An 18,531-nucleotide genomic window follows, 5' to 3' on the forward strand; every position below is an offset into this window, starting at 1 on the left:
CCAGGCCCCGCCCTCCTGCCGGGCGCGCGCGCGCGCGCACGCGTGCGGGAGGGGGCGGGTGGGGAAGGCTCACCGGCGAGATCCTGAGGCGAGGCTCGCGCGCCCGCCCCCGCCCGTGGCCCCCAGCGCCCACCGAGTCGGCCCGGCTCAGCCATGATCAAGGCGATTCTCATCTTCAACAACCACGGGAAGCCGCGGCTCTCCAAGTTCTACCAGCCCTACGTGAGTATCCGACCGCCGCGGCGCAGCTGCGGGCGAGGGGCGGGCGGCGGCGGCTGCGGGCAGCGCCCTCCGCGCGGGACCCCCCCTCCCCACCCGACCCCCCGCTTCTTCCGTCGGGCGCGCCGCGGCCCTCGGTCTGGCGCCCGGGCGGCGTCGCGCGCCGCGCTGTCAGGCGGGCGGGTGGGCGTGAGCCGCGGTGCCCACCTCCCCGGCGCGCTCCGGGCCGCCGCCGCGCCCGTCTGTGGAGCCCGAGGCCCCCCAGCGGAGACTTCCCGCTGCGGGGTCCGTGGTGGGGTGGTGGTGGGGAGGGCGCTGGCCTGTCAGGCAGCCGCTGCCCACCCGCGCCCCCCGCGGCGCGCCGGCCTGGCCGCCCCACTTCGCTCGCTTGTTCTCTCTCTCTCTCTCCTCACGGGGACAGATGGGTGTTGGCCGGGATGGCCGCGGCGCGCAGCAACTTTGGCTCGCCGGGGTCGGTCCCTCCCGGGCGGCGCGCGAGGGCATCCTCGGCCGGGAGGCGCCTGAGGAGAGCCGAGGCGCGGAAGCGGGGTTTCTCTCGGGCTCCCCGCTGGCGGCTGTCACCCGTGCGCTGCCCCACCCGGACTGGCCACGTTTGCACTTGGCCCCGGGGAGCGGCGGCTTCCCTTGCCCGCGAGAGGGACCCTCCTCCCCGCGGCTCCTGGGGCAGCTGACGCTCCGGCTCGGGGATGGGTGGGTGGGGGTCGGGGGGGCGGGGAGGATGCACCCCGCCACGTCCGTTTCTCCCCCGCCTGAGGAAGCCCACTCCTGGTTCGTCAAAACTGGGGTTCCAAGCGCGATTTTTTTCTTTTCTTTTGAATAAACGAGGGAGATGAGAGTTATGAATAAACCCAATGCTCCGGGATGAAATTCACACACCCCCCCCCCACCCCGCCCTCGGGTACACCACTGGCGGGTGCCGTCCCAGAGAGACGAGATGGGTGTGCAAGTCTTCGAGAGTGACCCGGTGCTGGAGCATTTCGCGTGCCCAGAAGGGAACTTTCACTTACTCCTTGAAACTGTGCCACGGCTCACACTTGTGTGCAGATAAATCCCAGAAGGAAATCATTCCCGCCGTTCAAAATGAGAAAATGTGAAAGTGTGACTTTGCCAAAGATCCGGCAATGTCTGGAGGCAGTGTCAGGAGGTGTTCCTGGAAGTGAGAAATCCTGAGCTCTTTGCTTCACTTCCTTAAGTGGTTTTTGCTTTCGCCCAGGAAGAGCTTTTCCGAGTTGCTCCTGTTTAGCTTGCTTTAGCATACACGCGGATGTAAATTAAATAAATCTAAGTTAAATATGAATGATCTGCTTAAGAATTCAGCATCATTGAAAAATCTAGGGTGAATCAGTAATTGATCCTTCTGAATTAAAAAAAAAAAGCCCTTAGCTTTACATTGTTACCGATTGCCTACTACATAATGCAAGTCATTACTCAAAAGACTCTTCCTCCTAGAAAATAAGTTGCCCGTGCAATCCATTTATAGTGTCACAAAGATATTCTTTCCAAGAGTGAAACAATTGAAATATTTGGTTTCATATTTACTCTTAAAAACTAAACAGTATTCACTAGATTTTTTTTAGTTAATCCTTAGCATCCAAGTAACTACTCCAAGTATTGTAGAATTCTACATAAAAATGTATTTAACTTTGGAAATACATATTCTGAAAAAAAAATGTGTCTTGCTGTATATCTTTGCTTGTTCAGTGGTGGGAACAGAAATATCCTTTACCTTTCTTTGGTAGGTAGCATTGAGCCTTAATGTGGGAAAAAGTAATTTTAGCAGTAATGATGTCATATTTGGCCATTGCATAAGTGTTATTAGGAGCAAGGACTGAGGACATAGAAAGTGTTTAGTGGTCACTGGCCACATAGAAGAGGGGCTGCCAGGAACTGTCTCTCTGTTCGGCCTTAATAAATTGGGTTTTGCTAACAATATATTTCTGTCGTTCAGGAATAATTCAGCGTTATTTATTTTATATTTCCTTCATCTGCTAGATCATGACCTATTTGAAGGAACAGTTGTTTTTTACCTATTTTATTCCATCAGTTAGTTTGTCAGTATTAATTTTCAGCTGACCCTCTTCATTTAGTGTTTTAAAATATTGTGATGAACAGATAATTTTTGTTCTTTAAGCAGGGGATAGATGATGCTAATAAGTAGGTAGGAAACATAGACTGTCAGATAGTATTGAGTTACGTGGAAAACTAAAGCAGGGAAGGATAATAAAGGGATGTGAGGAGTGATCATTTAAAATAGGATCACTGCATAAGGGGACTTAGGAGCAAATGCTTGGTGGGAGTAAGGAACGCCATGCAGATACCTGGGAAAGCTCATTCTAGTCAGGGCGCCACAGATGCAAAGTTTCCGAGGAGGGAATGCCTGATTGAAGAACTTTCTATGTTAGAACAACACCAGGAAGACCCTCATAGCCATATGTGAGGGAAGAGTAGTTGCAAATGTCTGTTGGTAAAGGGAGTCTTAGTTTATTCTCCTGTTCCTAGCCTTGTTCAACTATCCAGTAAGCATTCCCTGAAGCCCTTTTGTCTTGCTGAATGAGTTTAATTCTCCTGGTTCTCTCTGCTCCACATCTTTTAATTCCTTGCGTCAGTTTGTGAATTCCTTGAAGAAGGTATCAGGTTCTAAATATGTTTGAGTCACTCCCATCAATCAAAATTGAGTCTTGATTATGGAAAACGCTTTCTTAGTCAGTCTTTGTGAGATGCGTACAGGATAGTCTCTCAACTTGGAATGAGTTTGGAGTGGCATGCTAATTGCTTCCAACTCTTAAAATTTACCACTTATATAGAAGGTTTTAAGAATTCATACCCTTTGTCTTAAAGACAAAGCTAATGTGTTAATTGTTACTTAACTCTTTTCTATTTTACCTTGAGGAGTTGTGTGTGTGTGTGTGTGTGTGTGTGTGTATTCAATAAGAGAAAGTTGAATTTTATTTATTAAATAGTATCAAGGAGTATGAGTATTCCTGGGTTAACAGTTATATACACTGATAGGATGGTGATGTTTAATAATAATGGTTTAACATCGAGCAATTTGTAAGTTGTTTTTCCCATCCACTTTCCATTATTGTATTTTATTTCTATTCCTTATCTGTCTTCCTTTATGAAATAGCAGCTTATATGTTCAGTTAACCCTTTTGTAGTGTAGTATTTCCGATGTGGTAGGTTTTCAGAATGGTTGTGGCTTAAAGCTATTGTTAAATGTCACATGCCTATTTTGCTAAGCTGAATTCTTTGGTTCATCAAGCATAGAATTCAAGGGTGGATGCCTACTCTTTAATTTTGCCATCTATATCCTTGAGCTATAACTGCAGAAGTCCAAGTGTTTTTCTTTCTTTAATTGGCTCTTTAATTGATACTTAGCCACAGAGACCTGGCAACAATAAATTTTAGTCTTTTAATATTTGCCCGTTACTGTGAGTAATGAGATTTACATTTCATAAGCCAGGTAATACCTATCAAACAAGAACAAAATAAAAACCCATGAGTTACATAATTCTCATATTATTAATGAAACATACCCATATCATTTGGTGCATTACTTTATTAAAATAAAAAATGTTTTCCTTTGATGTGAATTATTTCAGTTGTTTCCACAGATAAGATTGTGTGATACATAAATGCATATATGCCCAGAAAGGAATTTTTCAAGCTATTACATGATTTGCCTCTGTTTTCTTTCTCCTTCTACCTCCCTTCCTCTCCCCCACCTCCTCTCTCTTTATTTCCTGCACCTGGCTGTGGGATCACTACTGGCAGACTCAGGATCATCTGGGGTGCCAGGGATTGAAACTGGGTTGGGTACAACATGCAAAGCAAGCACCCTATCAGTTGTACTCTCTCTCCAGCTCTTATTTTCTCAAGAACTATATCTGATTATTAGGTTAATATTCGGTGGCCAAATGCAATCCCTTGAAGGAACTTGAAGATTATTCTTTAAAATTTTAAATTTGTTTATTGGAAATATGTTTTTCCTTTTTAAGAAATTCTTAATATGCATCCATGTTTACTGATGTCTTTTTTTGTGATTAGTAAGACAAAGTGACAGATGGGAGAGTTTAGTTATTCTGCGATCTAGATATAATTGTCAACATTCTAAATATTAATGAAGGCGTTACATACATATTAACACATAGTATCTCAAGCTGTTTTGTTAGCAGGATAATTCCAAATGGTTTTATTTTTCTTTCTCATTAATTAGGATGCTTTTTGTTACAAAAATTGGGTTTTTGAATATCTTGACTCAAATTTGCTTAAAAAGAGCTGTTATGACATGTAATAAGTAGTGCTACATAGTAGACAGATTCAGTAAATCAGTAACTTCATCATAGGTTCAGTTTCTTTCTGTTTCTCTGCAGTTAATATACAAAGGCATATTTCCTACCCCTTCGAATCACTGATAGTTAATTCAGCCCAGAAAGAATGAATAATCTGTTTCTGCAGTCCTAGATCTGTTTTTTCTTTTTGTCTGATTACTCCTACCCAAGATCAATAATAGCTAACACTAATCAGGGTCTACTCTTGGAGTTGAGAATAAGGATTGAAATGAGAATAAATTTATATTCTGTTGGAAAGGTGGAAGGGAAAAATAGATTAGAAGTGGACAAATAAGTGTCCCCTATTCTCACTTTATTGGCACATGTAAATTATTTTGAATAGTTTTATGTTTTCTTGGTAGTTTTAGATTGCACGAGGTTGTTAGTATCAGGAATTATCTTGATAATGTCTTTGATAAAGTCATTGATAATGACTTTAAGATAGTTATATATGTTAATGCCTGGCTACCTTATTCAATGTTTAGAAATAGAATAAGTATCTGAGAGAGAGGTCTGTGGGCTGGGCTGAGCATACCTTTACATCGAATATTACCCTCCTGGTATGGCCCCCAAACTGAATACAAAACACTTTAATATATCTTTATAGTCTCTAAATAGTATTTATATTTTTCTCTCGTGTCTTTTTAATAAAATTGAGCTCACATATAACCAGTGTTATCAGGAGCCTTTTCTGATTCTGAAGAGAAATCTATTAATTTTTGGTGGAAGGTCGAACAGTTTATTTTGTTTTTAGCATTTAGAGTCTTCTTTTTGTGACCTGTGACTTTCTTCATTGTCCAGAATCGTGCCTTCATGCCAAATTAAACAGACCCTTCCTCAAATCTTTCAGTATGATAGCTTCATTCCCAATATGTCCTCCACAACGAGATAGCTCTCCTTGAGTCTTACTAGTTTTTTAAATCTTAGTTGTTTTTGGCTTCTGCAGGAGAGGCACTGGTGTTATCTTTTATTCCTTTTTTTTTTTTAACCAATTATCGTTAGGATTTGGAGATAGAAGTGCTAGCTGTATGCTCAGTTTTTGTGCAGGCTCTGTAATAATGTTCACCTGTGGTCAAATTGGATCCATTTACTAAGTTACCTACGATACAGCTCCGGAAGCAAAGCGTTAGCCCCCTCCCCCCCCCCACACACACCCCCTCCCCTAGCATTTTATAACCTTAATTATAGGGGAGCAAAGGCTGTCTGGACCATTGTTCTCAATTAGGGGGCTATATGGCTCCTTATGGACCCGCAGGGTATTCTGAAGGACTACAGATGATAATTGTATAAATGAGAGGCCAGGGCCTGGGACCACTGAGCCACTTGGTAGGAAAGGGGGATCACAGAAAGGGAAACGGGTCTGGAAGGGGACCATGGTTGGAAAATGTTGAGAAAACAACTCTAGACTACCATGGCCAGTTTGCTCTGAAGCATTTACACCTTTCCTGCCTTGCTTGAAGTCTAGTGCAATCTAACAATCCCTAGCTGCTATCATTGTTCTTTGTTACTGGCTGTTCTTTGTTACTAGCTGCCATCATTGTTCTCTGAAAGAGTTCTTTTTCAGAATGTCAGACTCTCTGAATTGTTTTGATTACTGTTTTATCTAATTAAGTATGGCAAATATTGTCAATTCGTCCTATCCTGTATATAACCTGCTATTTCCTATCATTAATATATTGTAGGGTTGTTGTTGGTAGTTTTTCAGTGATAAAATATGTAAAACTTATCATCCAGGTATGGCTTTCAGAACATTTACTTTATTGTACAGCCATCACCACAATCCACATGCAGAACTTTTTCTATCTCTTTGGGTTGAAACTCTATAAATGTTAAATGAACTAACCATCCTCTTCTTTCACAACCCCTGTCAAAAAGCATTTTATTTTCTATCTCAAATTTAACTGTTTTTGGGAGTCTCATGTAAGAAGAATCATATACTATTTTGCAACTGGATTATTTCACAGCATTATGTTGTTAACTTGTAGCACTGTAGCACTGTCCTCCCGTTGTTCATCAGTTTGGCACCAGTAACATCTCCATTGTGAGACTTGTTACTGTTTTTGGCATATTGAATACACCGGTAGCTTGTCAAAATTGCTTTCTTTTTAAAGCTGAATAATATTCGATAGCAAGTATGAGTATTCTACATGTGATTTACTCCTCTGTTAATAGACAGTTGGTTTCTAAACCAAGGTGCCTAATGCTTAACTTTAAGTTAAGAGCTTGGTCATGGACAAGTGATGTCATGATCCAAAAAGTAATAACTAGGGGCTGGAGCAATAGCACAGCGGGTAGGGTGTTTGCCTTGCATGCAGCAGACCCAGGTTCGATTCCCAGCATCCCATATGGTCCCCCGAGCACTGCCAGGAGAGATTTCTGAGTGCATGAACCAGGAGTAACTCCTGTGCATCGCTGGGTATGACCCAAAAAAGCAAAAAAAAAAAAAAAAAGTAATAACTAGACTCGGATCCTGGTAGGATTAGGAATGATTAATCTGGCCTGAGTGCTGTAGTCTGAGGCTGTGGCAAGATGTTTCCAGGAGAGCTGCCCTTCAAGCCTCAATGTATCTCTTACTGTGTCCATACAAAAATAACTAGTATTAAGATGTTGATAGAGTTATTAGATGAGGAAAGGAGAAAAACACCTTAAGAGGTATTTTGCTTGAGACAGTCAGGAAGGGCTTTGGAATACCTCTTAGGTGATGTTCCCTTTGAACTTGGTGGGCCCTCAGGAAGGGCTTTCTTATGTTGATTTGGCTACCTGACTGGGTGCAGTGTCAGCCCAGAGTACTGGGGGGTTAGAGTGAAGAGGTGTGGGAGAGAGAGGAGAGAGCACAGGGCAGCAAGATGGAGTGCAGAGAGACTACGGGAATAGAGAGAGAAGATTACAGAAGAATACAGGAGCAGGCACGTGGAGAGAGAGAGCCCAGGCTGTGAGGTGGAGCATGGAGAGATGAGTGGACAAGACAGGAGGAGATGGGAATAAGGGACAGTGTGAGACTAGAGTGGGGGGCTCAGAGAGACTGGGGCAGGCGCCTGGGGAGAATGGAATAAATGGCATCTGATCTATCAACCAACCAGCTTGGCCCTCGTTTCCTCCACCTTCTGCCCCATGACCCCAGCTGCTCAGGCTGGGCAAGTGGCCGGGGTCCTCCAAAACCTGAGCGGCTAGGGGAAAGCCCATCGGGGCCTCCCCTGGCCTCCTCCAAAGATTTTATACACTGTACTATTTTACGTTCCCACTAATAGTGCACTAGGCTTTTCGGCTTCTTTATAGCCTTAACAGCACTTGCTATTTTTTAGGTTTTATGTGGTATTGTATTGCAGTTTAGTTTTACATTTCCTAATGATTGATAATATTGAACATATCTTTTTTACTTTATTTAAATGTTGTGGTTTACAAAGTTGTTCATAATACAGTTGTTACAGGCATTCAGTGTTCCAGCACCAGTCCCACCACCAGATTGACCGTCTCTCAATCAGTGTCCCCATTTTCCCAAGTATCTCCCAATCATGTTCCCTTAACAGGCACAAAGTAACTTATTTTATGTTACTTGTCACAACTAAATGGCTTATGAAATTATCAAAAAAATACTTCAGTGAAAGAAAATTTGTGAAAATATATCTCACTTTGGAGTCCTTAAGTCCTTTTCGGAGAGTTTGCTAAGCTGTTTGTTGCTTGTTGAGGTTTCCTTGTTAAGTTTATTTAGCTTTTATGTTATTTTTATGTTACTAATTTGGTGTGCTCCTACTGGGATATCAGGACTTTAGAATTTGGAGGTGTTGTGTGGTCCTGTATGCGGCTACATGCTCCAGAAACCAAGATGTAGAACTGGGCTAGTGAGTTTATGTGGTGATGGCTTTGGGGTGTGGTTGCAGCTGCTGGGGCTTCTCCAGGGTGGGGACTCTTACATAGTGGTAGCTGTGGGGTGTGGATGTGGCTGCTGGAGCTTTGGCAAGGTGGGAACTTGGCTCTCTCCTTTCTGAGAGTCCCCCAGAGTCTTCTGCTGGGAGATTAGGGTACCCATGAATTTTAGTGACTTGGTTTGCATCTCCTTAGAGATTTAGTTGTGAATCTGTAAAACTGGGCTGATGGATGAATTTAAATTGTTGCAGCTATGGACTATGGGTATATCTTCGCTGTACATCTTTTTTTGTGTGCTTACTGACCACTTGTATATCTTTCGAGAATCTATTCAAGTCCCTTGACCATTTTTACCTTGGTGGTTTGTTTTCTTGTTGTCTTGTTGAAATTCTTTCTTCTTATTATTGTATTTAGTTTTTCAGACTACAAGGCTTACTCCTGGTTCTGCACTCAAGGATCACTTCTGGCAGAGCTCAGGGGGCCTTATGGGGCATAAGGGATTGAACTTGGCCAGCCACGTGCACAGAAGCCCTACCTACTATACTATGTCTATAGCCCATTGTAGTCAATTCCTTATCAGATGAACAACTGTTTTTTTTTAATTTTTCCTCCTTTCCTGACTAGCTTTTTCACCCAAAAATGTTATCCTTTTTACCACGAATAATGTGCTTTGATGCACAAGGTGTTTAATTTAGGGGAGATCAAACTATATTGTTTCAATGTTTTTTCCTCTTGTGCTTTTGGTGTCATATCCAGAAAAAAAAAGTTTTAATGACTACACAATAGCTCATTGTACAATATATCATCTTAAAAAAACTTCTAATTTTAATTATTTTTTGGTGTCACATGGGCTGGAGTGATAGCACAGCAAACCCACCTTGCACACGACTGGCCAGAGTCAGTTCCTCCGTCCCTCTCGGAGAGCCCAACAAGCTAGTGAGAGTATCCCGCCTGCATGGCAGAACCTGGCAGGCTCCCTGTGGCGTATTCAATATGCCAAAAACAGTAACAACAAGTCTCACAATGGAGATGTTACTGGTGCCCGCTTGACACTTACAGTGCAGTGGTGTCACATACATAGGTCCTTGGGTTTTTTCTTAGTTCTGTGCTCAGGGATCAAGGGGTTCTAACTTGGGTCAGCTGAGGGCAAGACATTGTACCCGCAGTATACTCTGTCCTTACTATGAATTTTTAAAATTTTTTTTTCCAGGAGGGAAAGTCATTTACCCAGCAGTTCTTAGTTAACCTGGAGGCTGTTCTTGTCAATACTTATCCATTTGAGCTAAGTGATTCAAACTAGGACTCATGAATGTGGAGATACTTGGGCCTTTTGTTGCTGGGAATTTGTTGGTACTCTGGATACCTTCAGGGTATTATCTGGTGGTTCTGTGTAGTTATTATGCTGTGTGGGGAGATTAAACTGATGTCCCATGCCCCAGAATTCCTCAGCTATCTTTCCAACCTTAAGTATTCATTGTTTGATTACTCTAAATAAGATTGCTAAAAGCAGGGATGGAGAGATAGTACAGCCATTAAGGCACCTGCCTTCCTTGTAGCTGACCTAAGTCCATTCTCTACCACTAGTTCTGAAGCACCTCCAGGAGAGATCTCTGAGCACTTCTGGGTGTGGCCCCCAAACAAAACAAAAAGATTGCTCTGAACATTATGTACAATTTTTTTGTGTGAACATGTTTTTATTTTCTTGGGTGTATGTCTAGGAGTCATATTCGATATGCCAAACACAGTAACAAATCTCACAATGTTAGTGGGCCCGCTCGAGCAAATCGATGAACAATGGGAGGACCATGACCGTGACCGTACTGATGTCTAGGAGTGGACCGGAGTGATAGCACAGCGGGTAGGGCAATACCTTGCACGTGGCCTACCCGGGTTCGATTCCTCCATCCCTCTTGGAGAGCCTGGAAAGCTACTGAGAGTATTCTGCCACACAGCAAAGCCTGGCAAGCTACCCATGACGTATTTGATATGCCAAAAACAGTAACAAGAAGTCTCACGATGGAGACGTTACTCGTGCCTGCTTGAGCAAATTGGTCAACAATGGGAGGACAGAGCTACAGTGCTATATCTAGGAGTGGAGTTTCCAGGTGTTTGAAGAAATACCAAACTTTTCCAGACGAGTAACATTTTACAGTCTCATCAGTGATGTATAGAGTTTCTCATTTCTTACTGCCTGCTTTAACTTCTGTTGTTACTGACTTTTTGAGTCCAGTGAATGCCAAATTCTCATGTGATTTTGATATTGATACTATTTTTTGTTATTTTTTTGGCAGGGGGAGGGGAGAGCATTGTTCAGGGTCTGCTCTTCATTGTGAAGTTTAGGGCAGGGATCATTTTGGCAGTGCTGGGTGAAGTACATAGTGCAGGGGATCAAAGCTGGAGCTCCTATATGAAAAGCATGCACTCTAGCCATTTGAGCCTTATCCTTGTCCCTTTGATGTTAATTTTTATAAAATTTTATATTGATTTCCATTTTATACAGTGTTCTTGCTTCTGCTTTCAGTGTTATATTTAAGATACCTTTGTCTAATAACCTAAGATCATAAAGATCAATGCCTACTTTACCTTACATGCAGCCAACATGGCTGACCTGAGTTCGATTCCTCCGCCCCTCTCGGAGAGCCCGGCAAGCTACTGAGAGTATCTCGCCCGCATGGCAAAGCCTGGCAAGCTCCCCGTGACATATTCGATATGCCAGACACAGTAACAAGTCTCACAATGTTACTGGGCCCGCTTGAGCAAATCGATGAACAACGGAAGGACTGTAACCATGACCAAGTTTTTACATTTAGGTCTGTGATACATTTTGTGTTAGTTTCATGTATGATGTGAGATAGGATATAACTTTTTTTTTTTATTTTTGCCCCTGAGTTGGAAGTTGAACCCAGAATTTCACACTTGCAAGGAAAATACTATACTGCTGAGAAATAGTCATGGCTCTAACTTCATTCTTTTTTTTTTTAATTTAGATTTTTATTAGTGAAACGCCATGAGGTACAGTGTAGATTTACAAATTTTTGTGCTTGGTTTTCAGTTATATAATGACCCATCCCTCCACCAGTGCCCATTCTTTACCACCACTGATCCCAGTAACTTCATTCTTTACCATGTTGGATATCTAGTTTTTCCCAGTGCCATTTATTGAAAAGACTGTTTGCTCCCTGTAGGTTGTTGTGGTATCTTACTTATATATTTCCTATTTCTTCATTCCCCCACCCATCCCTGCAGTTTTACCTTGTTTTGGAGTTCTCCCACATTTCAGTTTCAAACATGGTTCAAATTCTTTAAATACAGAAGATCAGTTTATTGCCCTCTTACCTACTTATTTAAATTAAAAAAGTATTTCCGACTAATACTAGGAAGCATCTTAGTATGTTAACTAGTTGTTTAAAGTAACCCAGTTTTGTTATTTTCAGCTTTACAGTTCTGGGTATTAAATCCACAGTTTCACACTTGAAAGGCATGAGCCTTACCACTCAGCCTCCTCAGCACCTCAATGTGGTTATATTTTTAATTTTTTAATTAAATGTGTATTGGCTGTATCTGGTGGTGCATAGGGATCACACCTTGAAGTTCTCTCTGGACCACATATAGTACTAGGGATTGGACTGGGATCAGCCATGTGCAAGTCAAGTGCCTTAAGCCCTCTACTATCTCCAGCTCTCAGTTAATGGTTTTAGAGTTCTAATAATATCACCATTGGCCCAGGCTGATCAGTGAACTGAGATTGTGTACATGTTTTGCCTGTAGGAAACGTGGATTTGATCCCTGGCACTAGATGGTCTCTGAGCACCTCCAGGAGCAACCCCTGAGCTTCCAACTAGAAGTAGCCTCAGTATGATGAGGCTTGGCGCCTATTTTAAAATAATAATATTATTGTCTGATAATAGCTGCCGCTTGTTGAGTGCCTGTTGTTGTTGTGCTAAGCAATCTTTGTCTTTCCTTTTTCTGTTCTTTTTTTTTTTTTCTGTCCAGTGCCTAGTATTAATCCCAGATCTCATGTGTGTGGGCCTGTGCATATGTTTGACCATTGAGCCACATTCTGTCCCCTGTGCTAAACATTTTTACTATATTTAATGGTCTGTGAGGAACATAATAGAGGAATTTTCTCTAAGGAAATTTAATAAAAGATTAGAATGAGTTCCAATGCAGTTTTTGACCTTCTCTTTACTTTTTTGGTGGGAGCCTTTTTGTTTTTATGATTTCTAAATGTTGAAGTACTCTGAGGCTTAGTCCTTAGACTTCTTTAAATGCAAAATGAAATAATTATTGTTCTACATATATGCTTCTTGATTCTTTGGGGTTTTTGTTTTCCTTCAGGTTAAGATGTTATACAACTCTGAGCATTCTGTTCTCTGAATTTTTAATAAAGTTTTAGTAAATTCCCTCCTAGGTATCTGTTATTTTTCTTTGTCAACAATAATCTTGCTGCTGAAAAATCACTTTTTTTTCCTTGAATACTTCTAGTATGTTATTGTTGTATTGTTATTATATCAATAACTCTGACTTTAATTCTGAAGACTTTATTTTGAAAAACTTATAAAACACTAAAATTTCTTAGGTTTATTTAATTTCCTTGTCGTTTTTGAATTTTGAAAATTTTTGTTAAACAACCATGATTTACAAAGTTACCAATAGTTGGATTTTATGCATACAATATCTTGTATGAAACTCTCTGAGAAATTAATTCTTGGTCATTTTTATAATCTACCATCTAGAGGAGTGAATGAATGTCTTGAAAAAGAATTCTGCTCTGTGTGGGAGGGAGGTGTGAGGCTAATGATGTAGTTACTGCTAGATTAGAGGGAAGTTTTGCCTTTAAAAAGTTGTATATTTTGAAGTATGCATTAGGGGCAGGATGGGAACAGGGGGGAAAGTTTTACTAGTGGGTTGCTGTAATTTTTTTTAATTCCCTCTTTAATGCATTAAGAACTGTTTTTGTTTGGGGACCATGCCTAGTTGTGCTCAGGGCTTGCTTCTGGCTCTGTGCTCAGGAATCACTCCAGGAGGTGCTCAGGCAACACCATATGGGAACCTGAGGATTGAGCCCAGAGCAGCCGGGCACCTCCTGTACTATCTCGTCAGCCCCACACTAAGAAATATTTAATTTAATAAGTATTGTTGCCTTTATGTAAGTCAAGTTGTCTTTAGACTGACTTTATCCTGGAATGTAATTAACTGACACGTATAGCTTTTGACTCTGTTAGGAAACGTGTTATGAAATCTGATCAGCCTGAAGCAAGCTCCAGGTTTCTTTGTGAATGTTGATAAATTAAATTGACTCCTAAGAAAAGAAAAATTGTCTTGTGTCAGCAGATTTCATTTATTTAATCTTAGCATAGCCTTTGGGTGTTGGATTAAAATTTTCAGGCATTCTTTCTGTAGTTGAACATTGCTGAATAATTAAGAAAGGCTATTTAGAAGTTCACGTGAGAAATTCTTTTCACTATTAAAATAATGGAAATAGTTAGCTGTAGCACATTTAATGTTACTTTTAAGCAACAATAGATAACTTTAAACTTCCTGTAAGATCTTTATACTATAATAAAATTCTAGAGTTTGTTTTATAGATGATGACAAGGCCTGAGTTAGATATTTTAAAATAAAGTAGTGTCAGTGATTGCCTGTCTGGTATTATTTTAAAGAGAATTATGTATGTTCATGCAGTCATTACATAACAATATGAGGCACATATTATTTTTTTTTCTCTGCCACAAAGGAGGTACACTAAGATTCAGGTAGATTAAGTAACTTAGTCAAGGGCATACAATTAATGCATCCAAGAGTAAATAAATCCACATAGTCAATGCGCAGATTCTATACTCCTCTCACTCCAAGGTCCTCTTGCTTTGTACATGAAATTCCCGTTTTTGTGGTATTCTGGTCTGATATGTAATTTGTGGAATCAGATTAGGTTTTCAGTTTGTCTTCCTTTCCCCTTAGCAGGGAAATGGAATATTTTCCATTTACTCAAAAGCTGTTCAATAGTTACATTTCTTTTCTCCCAAAATTTTGTCTTGCATGTTTTTGTTTCAGTTATTTGTCGCGCACACACACACAAAAAGCTGAATATATTTTTATGGTGTTACAAAATAATATATTTTGAGGTACTAAGTTGTCATGTTATTGCTCCAGTACCAAGCATGACAATTTAGTACCTCAAAATATACCATTTTGTAACATTTTGTAACTCTGTGTAACAGCACACTAGCTGTGCAGTTTGCCTTGCATCCAGCCCACCCAGGTTCAATTACTCCATCCCTCTTGGAGAGCCCAGCAAGCTACTGAGAGTATCCCACCTGCACTGCAGAGCCTGGCAAGCTCCCCATGGGTATTCTATATGTCAAAAACAGTAACAACAAGTCTCACAATAGAGATGTTACTGGTGCCTGCTCAAGCAAATTGATGAACAACGGGAGGACAGTGCTACAGTGTTAAGTTGTCAAACTCATTGTGTCACACATACAGTACATGTGCTCTGTTATTGAACTATATTCTTGACCATAAATGGTGTTTTTAAAAAGTTACATTTTCTGGGTCCAGTGAGATAGGTTAAGTAGTTGAACTAGTAGAGCCATTCCTAGCCTGTGTGCATTTGATCTCCAGTACCACATGGCTCTGTTAGCATCACTGGGCAAGAGCCTGGTATACCCTCGAGTACAGCTGGGTATAGCCCATATTAAACAAATGACCTTTTCAAATGATTATTGAAGAATTTCAGAATTGTGATAGAGTTTTTTAGTTTGGCTATGTGTTCTTTGTGTTAATGTTTAGCTTACTGTCTAGAGTGGAAATACTTTTCCCAAATTATTGTACCATTTAATTGTTTTTGGGCCACATTTAGTGGTGCTCCTGGCTTCTGGCCCTGTACTTAGAGATCACTCCTGGCAGGGCTTGAGGTACTGTATGTGGTGCCAAGGATAGAACCTGGGTCACCTGGCCATGTGCAAAGCAAGCCCCTTCAACACTGGTCCCTGACTGCAGGTTGAGAGTTCCTTCACCAATTTTGTTGTTACATTTGGAATGACCAGGGATCTCACATGTGGTGGTGGCACTTGCCTATTGTGGTATGCTTGTAAGTCAGATTTCGGTGCTCATTTGGATTCACGCTCCATTAGTTGCAGTGCTTGGGCACAGGTACATTGGGAGTTGCTCTCCAGTTTTGGTGTTCACAAGTATAATTGTAGTGTTTATCAGGTATTGCTGTGGTGCTTGTAGGCATGTTTTCCAGGAGTCATACTTCCAGATGTGCTCACACATATGTTTTAGTGTAGGTGCTTACTGGGGGTTGCTCCCCTTTCATTGTGCTCACAGACACCTGATTGCTTTGTGACCAGGGTTCCCTGATAGCAGTCTTTAGAACTGTACTTAGGGCATCTATTTTATTCTTTCTATTCTGTTCTAAGGTGGGCCGGAGTGATAGCAGAGCAGGTAGGGTGTTTGCCTTGCCTGCGGCCAACCTGGGTTTGATTCCTTCGCCCCTCTCGTAGAGCCTGGCAAGCTACCGAAAGTATTCGCCACCTTGGCAAAGCCTGGCAAGCTACCCATGACGTATTTGATATGCCAAAAACAGTAACAAGTCTCACAATGGAGACATTACTCGTGCCCGCTAGAGAAAATTGATGAACAACGGGAGGACAGTGCTATAGTGCTGTTCTAAGAGAGAAATTATGTCCTGACCCTGATGCTCAAAATCACTGAACTGTTTCTTGGGTCTCAGGATGAGAGTTTCTTGGTGCCATATCTTTGTCTGTACTTCTTGTTGTATGAATTTTATACTTGTTGTATATATATTGTGCATATGGATATCTCTGTTATTTTAAGTTGTATTTTTACTGAAATGTTTGGGAATTCTTTTTTTTCATTGGCATATAAGTTACTTAGTGAATTCAATAAATATTTTTAAGGCAATTCTTGTTTTTGGGCTATTCTTATATAAATATGAGTAAAGCAAGTGGACTCTTACCTCTCAGTATGCAATTAGGTAAATTAGTTGGCCAGTCCAAACTTCTGTATCTTTCTTCTAATAAAATATAGACTAGATTATGAATTATTTATAACTTTTTCTCTTGCTTTTTACTCATTTATTTTAAAATTTTACAAGAGTTCTTTGACTACTGTATAATCGCACTTTCACTAGTGTCTAAAATAATTGTTTACTGTATTTCTTGTCACATATATTTTCCTTTGGTTGGGTCACATTTGTTGGTGCTCAGGGATTACTCATTATGGTTCTCAGTGACCATGGATCAAACTCAGACCTTTTATGCAAAACATTTACTCAACCCATTGAGTTATATTATTGACCTTGTTTTTTGAAACTTAGAAATGTTTGTTTTACTGTAATAGTAAACAACAGAGTAATATTTTAAAGTGTCGGGAGTTACTTTTAAAATATGTAATCCATGAGTTTTTCTACGGACATTTCTATTAGATAAGAAGTCAGACATTGATACCTTTTACTTTCTTAATTCTTAAATATTGTTAATCTTAAAAACTTAATCCTAATGTATATGAATTATTCCTTCTCAGAGTGAAGATACACAACAGCAGATCATCAGGGAGACATTCCATTTGGTATCTAAGAGAGATGAAAATGTTTGTAATTTCCTAGAAGGAGGATTGTAAGTAAAGCATTTCATGGACATTTGTAACCTTTTAATATGTGACTATAAGTACTGCTTCATCAGTATTTGGTTAAAAGTTTCCTGATTTTAATTACTTGAATCAGGCGAATAAATTTCTACCTATGTTATTTATAAATCTAACTTGTGGGAGTTTTTAATCTATGCAGTCCTTTAAGTTTTTCTTTATAAAGTTTTATGAGAACATTTTACATAAAGGTAATATATTCACATGACAAAAAATTCAAATTTTATAGAGAAGTATAAAATGTAAGCTAAGAATCTTCCCCGCCAACTTTTTGTCCTCATTCCCAGTCTCTTTGTATCCTTCTAGGAAATTAATTTTGCATTGACTATCATAAAAAGAAAATCTTAATAATCACAGAAAGTTAGCTTTGCTAGTTAGTTTGCACATTGTTTATTTTCACTTAATATTTTGAAAAGTTTAAACACATCCAGAATAACCATTTCCTTTTTAATAAAGATTAAATTATGGGGAGTAAATCTCTTTATAAAAATTTAGGTTAGGGCCTAGTGAGATAATCCTGGGGTTAAGGTGGTTGTCCTGCACCCAACCTGGTACAGTTCTCAGTCCCACGTGGTTTCCAAGAACAGACAGTTGTAGTCCTGGAGGCTCCTGTGTACTTCTGGGGTGACCCATATGGTCCCCAGTACCATAGACCCCAACAGCACCACATCTTTGGGCCCTTGACTGAATTGTCTGATCACGTTACCTGAGAATTCCAATCCTTATTTCCTGAATCTGCTGAGCACTGCTTAGATAGTCTAACTAAAAGAAAAATTTAGATTAAGGTGATAAGGCCAGGAATGTGGACCAGTGGTAGAACACATGACTTACATATGTGAGGCTCTGGGTTTGATCCTTTGCAACCACACACACACACACACACACACACACACACACTCACGTCCACGCACACATACAAATTTTAAATGAGATTATTGTTGCAAATAAAACTTTGCTTTTAAAATATGTATATATGTGCATATATGTATATAAGCATATATTTGTAGATATAGAATTAAACCATTCTGTTTTTTAAATAGGTGCAAATGTCTTATTGCCAATGTCAGACTTGCCAACTGTTATAACTTTTCTGTGGACCTTGTTTTATTTCTCTTTTTTAATAGCATTTATCATACAGTTTACACCCCCTCCCACCCTACCCACACAAACTTTATTTTCTCTTGTCCACTAAATTGTTCTTACAGATTTTTTAAAATAAATATTTCAAATCAATAGGTTTTGTGAAAACATTTGTTTTCACATTCTTTTACTAATGTTCCTTTTCATGTTTCCAAATCTAATTCTTTGTTTTTTGTTGTTTTGGTAGGGGCCACACTCACCATTACTCCTCCCATGTTTCCAAATTAAATTCTTGTTTTTTTTAGTGGGGCCCACACCCCCTATTGCTTGGGATTATTCCCAGCTC

At 40.4% G+C, this 18,531-nt stretch overlaps 1 protein-coding gene across 3 annotated transcripts in view; it reads left to right on the top strand.

The window, feature by feature from the left end:
• The first annotated feature begins 16 nt into the window (after positions 1-16).
• Positions 17-18,531, top strand: part of AP3S1 (adaptor related protein complex 3 subunit sigma 1) — a 67,281-nt gene continuing 48,766 nt past the window's right edge. For 2 of the 3 annotated variants that reach the window (XM_056124375.1, XM_056124376.1), the window contains exons 1-2: positions 17-222; positions 16,986-17,077. In XM_056124375.1, the coding sequence (XP_055980350.1) occupies positions 154-222; positions 16,986-17,077 (161 nt within the window). In that variant the 5' untranslated portion in view covers positions 17-153. The remainder of the gene's footprint in view (positions 223-16,985; positions 17,078-18,531) is intronic. The other variant, XM_056124373.1, reaches the window with a different exon arrangement.

Source organism: Sorex fumeus, unplaced genomic scaffold, assembly GCF_029834395.1.
Source record: "Sorex fumeus unplaced genomic scaffold, SorFum_2.1 ptg000051l, whole genome shotgun sequence".
In the NCBI taxonomy this organism is placed as follows: Eukaryota; Metazoa; Chordata; class Mammalia; order Eulipotyphla; family Soricidae; genus Sorex; species Sorex fumeus.